The following is an 8,016-nucleotide window of genomic DNA, read 5'->3' on the forward strand; positions in this document are numbered from 1 at the left end:
CTGGCAGCTGCTCAGTCTGGAAACATACACCCTTCATCTCTGGGAAACTGGGCTCTGTTTTTCCTTTGATGAGTTCTCCCTACTCTATCTGTTTTTTCTGCCTGGAAAACTTCTTAGTCAGATGTTGAACTTTCTGGATTAACCTTCCATTTTCTTTTCTTTCTTCTTTCCCTTCCTGCCTGCCTTTTTGTTCTTTTCTTCTACTTTCTGAGATATGTCCTTGACTTTGCTTTCCAACTTTCCTGTTGAACTTTTTATTTTGGCGCTCATAATATTCATCTTCATTGGTGTTTCTCCACCCTTTTAGTGCATCCAGTTTTTTTTTCTTGGATGCAGTGTGTGTTAGATTGAATCATGTGAAATTGCCGATGTTGAATTTGTTCTCAGATATGAAAGTCGGAGTTTCATATGGTTCCACTCTAATTTGCTGTTAGTTCTCTGAGAGTGTTATAATGTCCAGGGAATTTCCTTCTCCTCGATTTATTTCCTGTCGGTTTCCCTCCGCTAGTGTGTTGCTTTCACAGTGAGGCTTTCCTCACACCCAGGTGCCTCTTGGCCATCCCCTTGTAGATTCATATTTAAGAATGAGCCACTAAGTACTCATTAGAAGCCCTTTCTGTGTGGGTGGGCATGCCAACTGCTGGTCTTCAGGTAGTGGGATCCCACTGGAACCTCAAGGAGGAGAGACCCCTCAGTACCCGGGGTGGACCTAGCTGCCAGCATTCTCGTCATTGTGTGGGAGGGCGGGTGCTGCTGGGTGGACACTGGTGGCCTTCCCGGCATTCCCCTGTGCTCGGCTGATGCCTCATTCCTGCCCTGCACTGGGCTTGGTATCCCTGAGCCCAGAGCCTCTGCTTCAAGCTCTGCAGAGGGCAAGTTGCCGCAGTAGTGACATCAAGGATGAGGAACCAGGGCCAGAGGAGGCAGAGGGACACATCTCCTGGCGCTGTCCCAGTTCTCCGCCAGCGGCCTTGTTTTCTTCTGCTGCCTCCCTCCCGCCCTCCTGCGCCCAGACGGGCAGGCCTGAGCGCCGAGGCGCTGGAGTCTCCCCCCAGCTAGGGGAACCGGAGCTCTGTCGGTTGTCAGGCTCTTTAAATGCCATCCTCCAGGAACGCTGCCTTCTCTCATCTGCCCGTCTCTCGGGGTTTATAATTTTTAAACTCAGTTGTGGTCCATTTTGTGGTGTTGGGAGGTGGAGAGATACGCACCCATGAGCAGTCTGCCATATTTACCTGGAAGTTCTCCTGTGACAAAAAACCGATGCAGTGGCTCTCAGATCACAAAAGTAGTAAGTGCTCTTTGTAAGCACTTGAAACACTCTCGGGATGTATGAGGTAGGGAAGACCCAGGTAAGCCCACCTCTCAGAGGTCAGATCTCAGTCGTAACCTGGGCTGGAGGCTCCATGCTTCTTCCCACGCCCAAACGGCAAACCGTCCTGCGGGGACGTGGGAACCCGGTCCAGCCCCCTTCTGGGAAAGGAAGAGCCGGGCTCCTGCAGCAGTGCTCCTAGACGGACGGACAGGCCCTTGCGGCGCGTTCAGCACTGTTTGCTTCCTTTTGTCTTTATAGGTTTTTTCAAAAATTATTTTGACAAATTCAGACTTACAGAAAGGTTGCAAAAATAGTACAAAGAATTCACCTTTACTACATCTACTTTATCGTTCCTCTCACAGATTTATAACACACGTATATGTACACATACACAGTTATAAATATACACATGCGTATTTCTTCCAGAACCAATTAAGAGTAAATTGCAGACATCCTGCCCCTTTACCGATAACTATGTATTCAGTATGTGTTCCCTAAAAACAAGAAATTCCCTGATATAACCACAGCACAATTATCAGAATCAGGAAATTAACATTGGTACGCTATTAGTGTCTAAAAACCCTATTCATATTTTACCAAATAATATTTTTAGCAGAAGAATATCTAAGGTTGCACATTAGATTCAGATTTCTTTATAATAAATGTGTATGTGGGATTTTTTGGATCAAAAGAATGAACGTTTTCATGTCAATACCTATGTTTAGATTTGCTTCCAAAGAAGCTGGTGTTGGTCCTGCCCTCCCCAGTGCTGAGTGTTATTAAGCTTTTACCCCTCCCCCGTGTGACAGCTAAGAATGCGGTTTTGTTGTTTTAGTGTGGTTTTCTTTAGCCATGAGGGGGCTGTCGGGCACCGTCCTGTGTGTTTGTGGGGCTGGGGACAGTCGCGCACCAGAGTCCCTCACAGATCCACGCACGCCCTTTGCCTCGTTTCAGGAGCAGCCCTGGGCCCCCTGCTGGCCGGGCTCCTCTCCCCGTCAGGATGGAACAACGTGTTCTACATGTTGATGTTTGCGGACGCCTGTGCCTTACTGGTGAGTCGGCTCCCTTTTGATGCAAGCAGCCTTTCATGAGCCTCTCTGTGGATGCCAGCCAAACACTGGTGACACTTTCTCCTGTGGACCCTGCCGTGCTCAGGGAAGCCAGGGCCTGTGACACAGCCCAGCCTCCCCAAAGGTTCGTGGTCCAAGGCCCCTTCTCCTTCTGGTTTAAACAAATGCCGGAAGCAGAGGCAGGTTGGTCTGTTGCTCTGTAGTTTCAGGCAGCATGGTCTAGAGGCCAAGAGCCTGGCTCCCTGGCTGTCAATCCCGGGCCCGTCGCCTGTCGGCTGTGTGTGCCACTGGGGCAGGCCCCTTGGCCTCTCTGTCCCGAAGCTGCCATAGTTATACTCAGGCATGATCATGGCACCAGCGACAGGGCGAGTGCGGGAGTTAGAGATGATGCGCAATGGCTGGCCTCCTAAATGGCGGCCGTTACCATTGTCGCTTTCCTCCTGCTGTCAAGAAGCAGGCTGACTCCCTGCACCCACAGGGACGGAGGAGCGGAAAGGAGCCGAGGCCGCGGAGGCAGGCGCTGAGTGCTTCTGGTCTCTGCCCGCTGTTCCCCGGGCCCCTGTGTCCAGGCCCCTCTGTGCCGAGAAGGTGTGAGGTTTTCTTTAGGATGGAGGAGAGCAGTCGTGAAGCTGCAGTCGTGGGGCGCACACCCGCGAGGGTGGCCGTGGCAGTACTTTACGAGCGAGTCCTCCTGTACGCAGAGTCCCCAGACCTGGGGCCCGCGTCTCCTCTCGCTCCACCAGAAAAAACCGGATCCCAATAAAAATGAGTTGAGGATTTTGGAAATATCAACTCCATCAATTAAATGAAAGTTTTATATTTTAATCCTAGGGAGCCCTAAAACACAGCTCCTCCCATTTCGTACAGAATCAAATACCAACTCCCAATTGAAGGACCTGTTAGGTTTTAAAAGGCTGTTCCTCAGATCATTTGTTTGAGAGGCCTGAGGGTTTTAGTTAAGTTCCCGGATCATTTGCACTAAGCAGTAATGAAACTCCCATCATTACGGCTATTCAAAGACTGACAACTCTTCTATTTCAGAAATACCGGGTAACATATATTAAACTTCCTCTTAAATGCTTAGCTAAACTCCTCAGAAAGGAGGGACCCAAGAATGTGGAGCAACACAGACGAGTCCGCCAGCTGCTGCTGGAGCAGCCCGGGCAGCTGTCCGTCTCAGGCCTCGAGGGCTGGGTGGTTGTGGCCACCAGGAACGGGAGCCGAGGTGCTGGGCTGGCACAGATGGGGCGAGGGAACCGGGGACTTCCTCATGCAGCAGGCCCCGCAGAGGGCTGTGCTCGCAGTGGGGGGGTGTGCATTTGCACATGGCTGCAGAAGACAACGAGCGTCCATGTCATCTTTGCCTGTTCCCCAGGCTGGGGGCAATCTTTCCTGAGAATTTTTAGCTGTGGACCTGCCTCTAGTGAGCTTTCATTTTTGAGCTTGTGTTATATAAATATTCCATAATATATACAAAAATTGAGTAAAATTGGTCCTGAAAGGTGATATATCTGGTTCTTAGGCAGAAGCAAATCCGAAACCATTTGAGAGGGACAAAGCTCAGCCCAGCTGCAGGGTTCCCAGCTCACACCCGGCACATCCAGAATGAATGTTTCTGCCCTCCAGAGTTCCAACTGAGGCTGTCCTGTGTCGCTGCATGGGTTTTTAAGTAGCCCCTCAAAACTCCCCTCCAGTACCCCCACTGCCTTGAGCCTCTTGGCCCAGTGGTCCCCCTGGGCCTGAGAGCGCCCGCTGCCCTCTGAGAAGTGGGGGCCGCTAGAAGCAGGACTCCCTGAGAACGCGTTTCCAGGCCCCAGGCTCTGTGCACTGTCGGGCTCTTCCGGGGCTGCTGTCACGCTCGGGGAAGGCTGATCCACAGCCTCAGACACAAAGAAAACCAGTTAAGTTTGGGGCGACGCTGAGTCACTGGTCTGGATTTGTAAGCTGACTCTGAGCCCGTTGGCATGGAAAGGAATCTGAAGGAAAAGAGCCTGCCCCAGACACAGGCAGAGCCAGCCCTGCCTTACCGGGACTGCGGGGGCTGCCGCCGAGCAGCACTCTGGGTCCCACGGGCCAGGTGCTCGCCAAGAAGCTTCCCCACAAAGCTGGCTGTCCCAGTGGCAGCTCCTTCAGCCCCCAGCGCGACGGCTGGTGAACGCTCAGCTGGCTTTCAGAGGCCTCGCCCGCTGTCACCATCCCTGCGCGTCCCCTTGTCTTTATCTTCTTTTTCCAATTTTGACAAATTATGACTGGAGTCATTTCATTTTAAATCTTACTTGAACCCGGAGGTCGTTCTGCCTGAATCTGTGCTGAAGCCGTATTTCCAGGAGCACAGCCTCGGTGGTGATCCACAGGACTGATAAGCAGCAGCCATCAGGCTGGGCCTTCAGGCTGGTGGCTGGAGGCTCCCTGCTGCTCTGCTTTAGGCCGGCTGTCCCTGTGTCCTGAAGAAATGGTGTCTCCCTGGGGTAGACCCCTGGATGCGCAGTGGGCTCCCATGGGCATGGGGCTGACTCTGGCATCTTTGCGGTGCCAGCAGGCCGCCCTTCATCTACTCAGGCAATAACGGGGGTCTCCTCCTTGTTTTGGGTGCAGTTCCTGATCCGCCTCATACACAAGGAGCTGAGCTGCCCGCGGTCTGCAATGGGGAACCAAGTTCCGTAAGTCCTCGATCGGGCCCTTCTCCCCGTGTGAGGAAAGCGCAGCTCTGGAGTGTCACTCTGGCTGATCTGCCTTCCACACCTGGCTTTCCTAAAAGAAGGAAGAAAAGGAAACTCCCCGGTTGTCTCTGTCATTGCACGGCTCATCCACAATCATTGTCCTGTCCTGACAAATGCCTCAGGGTGGATATGATGATGCCAATCTCTCCTCAAAATCTCAGTGAAAAGTGGAAGGCAGATGGCCTCCTTTGTTCTCTCTGAGCTCCGCCTGGCCTCCTTCCCACCCACCCCCGCCCCCTTCTTCCTCTTCTCTCTCTGTGTCCCCGCGAGGCTGTGGGGATGCAGTAAGACGGTAAGACTCGTCACCCAGTTCGCTTTGGGAGGACCCCAGCAGAAGCGGGGCGAGGCTGGCGCTCGGGGGGTTTGTGCACTTGGCGTGGATTCCACGTCTGTCCTGTGGCCGTTGCTGGCTGTGTAACCAGCTGCTCTTTAACGCTCTTCTTTCAGGTTTAAGGAACAGTGAGCTCTCGAGTCCCGTGGAGGGAGGCTGGGCCCGTCCTCCACATACTGTTCTTCAAGGAAAAGTTCAAATAAAGGACCCTGTGTTGAAAAGATTCATGTACCTTGCCTTTTGCACATGCACTTGGAAAAGACACAAACGTCGCCGTGAGAAGCCCTGGTGCTGTTTCAGACGAGCCGCGAGCTCAGGACAGCAGCGAGGAGGCCGTGAGCAGGGCTGTCTGCCGAGGCTGAGCCCGGGACAGACGGCTGGGCGAGCGGGCACTCTTGGGGCTTGGCAGCTGCGCCACTGGCACGTGTGACAGCGCGGGCCTGGTGTGACAGCACCGGGCGCCTCGGTCTCTCGGGTGTTTCAGATGGACTGTGAGGCGGGGAGCACTGCGCCGGCGGGAACCAGGTGCCACCTGGAGGTGCCGTGTAGACAACAGTCAGGATGCTGCGTGCCTGGAAGGCAGCCAGCAAAGCGCCCGGCCTCTGTGAGGACAGGAGACCCGGCAGCTGGATCCCACCCACGGCGGAACCTAGACCGTCACGTCCCCCAAAAGACCTGCCCAGCACCTCCTCCTCTGGACCAACCCGAGAACGGACGGTCCAGGAGGGACCAGCGCTCAGGCTGTCTGAGCCTGCCAGGTCGGAGTGCCAGCCCAGGACATCCGCAGGAGTCCCGCCATCGGGGCCCCAAGGGCCACAACGCTGCTGGTCCCCTGGGGGTCGCTGGAAAGACGAGGCCAAGCCTGGGAGGGGACAGGTCTCCAGTCCAGCACCTCGTTTCACTGCAGACTCCAGACACCGGACCTGTCTCTAGCCACACAGTGCCGGGGCGAGCTTATTTATTTGAAACGTGTTCTATGCTGTAGAAGTTTCAGAAACACAAACGGCAGTTTATTATTTATTCAGACCAGCTCCAATTGTCCTCTGACCACTTGTTTTCTCGATTGTTACCCAGCAAAATACTTATGTGCCCTTTGAAATAAAATGTTTTTAAAAAAAAAGTCAACAGAATGTTGATCATTTCTGCTTATGTTTCCATCGTGTTAAATAGAAAACTTCCAAATAGAGCTCGTGTTCTCGGTTTTCTCGGGGTTGGACACAGCAGTTGTGCAGCTGGAGGCTGAGACCTCGTCCGCAGAGCAGGGGCCACCCCGCTGGGGAGGGGCCCCTGGTGCGCACAGAAGACCGAGCCCGGGCCCCAGCAAGCGCAGCTGGATAGTTTGCAAATCCTGCAACTCAAGGGCTATCAGGAGGTTTGTCCTGGAGCATGAAGCAGCCCACCAAGAGGCGCAGGGCTGCTGGTCAAGTTGCACAGTGGGGTGCAGGCTATCCTGCTTCCTCTCAGAAACAGGCATCTTCTCCGTCTGCATGACGGACCTTTGCCCCCGGACAGTGCCGAGTGTCGGCACTTGCCTGTGCACGGAAAGAGCATGCCGAGGCTTCCTGTTGTCAGCCCAAGGGCGGAGGTCAGGCCACGCCGCAGTTCACCCTTGTCACAAGGGCACTGGCTCTGCACGCTCTCCAGAGAGGGCAGAGGAGATGAGGGTCTCCTGAAAGGCAGTCGTCCCCACAACCAGGCTGGCATTTTTCAATAACCGAAGTTACTTACACAGTTTAAACATTCCCTACTACTGAAAATAGAATTTCCGTAAATGCTAAGTGGGTTACGTACCGTTTCTTAGGCTCTCAGCTCGCGTCTTTCTCTCCCTCCGCTCCTCTCCCGTCTGTGTGCCCTCCTGCACCTCTAGCCGTGTGCTAGGGGTGGCCCCTTTCCCTGTCCCCTCCCCGCCCCTGGCTCTGCGCACCCTGACTCACCTGGCCCCCTGGGATAACGGCAGCCTGGGCTTGTCCACGCCCCTGCAGGCTGCAGCTCATTTGCTCACCACGCAGCCTCTGGCCTTCTAGCTGGTCCGTTTCGACATTAAATTGAATAAACAAAGGGAGGCGTGAGACTGACATAAACGTGCCATTCGGGAATACACAGAGAACTTTCTTAAGATCTTCGCCGCCCGCCTCCGCAGAGCCGTGCTCTCCTGCCCAGTGACACGGCCAGGTGAGCAGCCCACCTCAGGGTCACACCTTCCCCGAAGTGCCACCATCTACAGTGGTTCAGCAACAGGCAGCTTTTAGGTTCTGGCTGGTTTTCCCCAATTCAGGGATTAAAAAGTAAAGACAGTCCCCCAGCCCCCAGAGGATGAGCAATGCAGTCCCGGGCCCGCGGAGGGAGCCCGAATGACGCCCTTTGAAACACAGTCGGCCGCTTTCGAAAGTGAGGAGTACACACAGCTGTTTTTTTTTTTAATTGGCACCTGAGCTAACAACTATTGCCAATCTTTTTTTTTTTATTCTTCTCCCCAAAGACCCCCGTGCCCATCTTCCTCCACTTTGTATGTGGGACGCTGCCACAGCATGGCTTGACGAGCGGTGCCATGTCCGCACCCAGGATCCGAACCAGCGGACCAGG

At 54.1% G+C, this 8,016-nt stretch overlaps 1 protein-coding gene across 21 annotated transcripts in view; it reads left to right on the plus strand.

Annotated features, from left to right (window-relative positions):
* The window catches only part of SLC37A1 (solute carrier family 37 member 1), a 79,802-nt gene extending 74,146 nt beyond the window's left edge, over positions 1–5,656 (plus strand). For all 21 annotated transcript variants that reach the window (XM_070597301.1, XM_070597299.1, XM_008535282.2 and 18 more), the window contains 3 exons: positions 2,267–2,364; positions 4,978–5,042; positions 5,550–5,656. In XM_070597301.1, coding sequence (XP_070453402.1) covers positions 2,267–2,364; positions 4,978–5,042; positions 5,550–5,565 — 179 coding nt within the window. In that variant the 3' untranslated portion in view covers positions 5,566–5,656. The remainder of the gene's footprint in view (positions 1–2,266; positions 2,365–4,977; positions 5,043–5,549) is intronic.
* Positions 5,657–8,016: the final 2,360 nt, after the last annotated feature.

The sequence above is a fragment of the Equus przewalskii genome, chromosome 27, assembly GCF_037783145.1.
Source record: "Equus przewalskii isolate Varuska chromosome 27, EquPr2, whole genome shotgun sequence".
Taxonomy (NCBI): domain Eukaryota; kingdom Metazoa; phylum Chordata; class Mammalia; order Perissodactyla; family Equidae; genus Equus; species Equus przewalskii.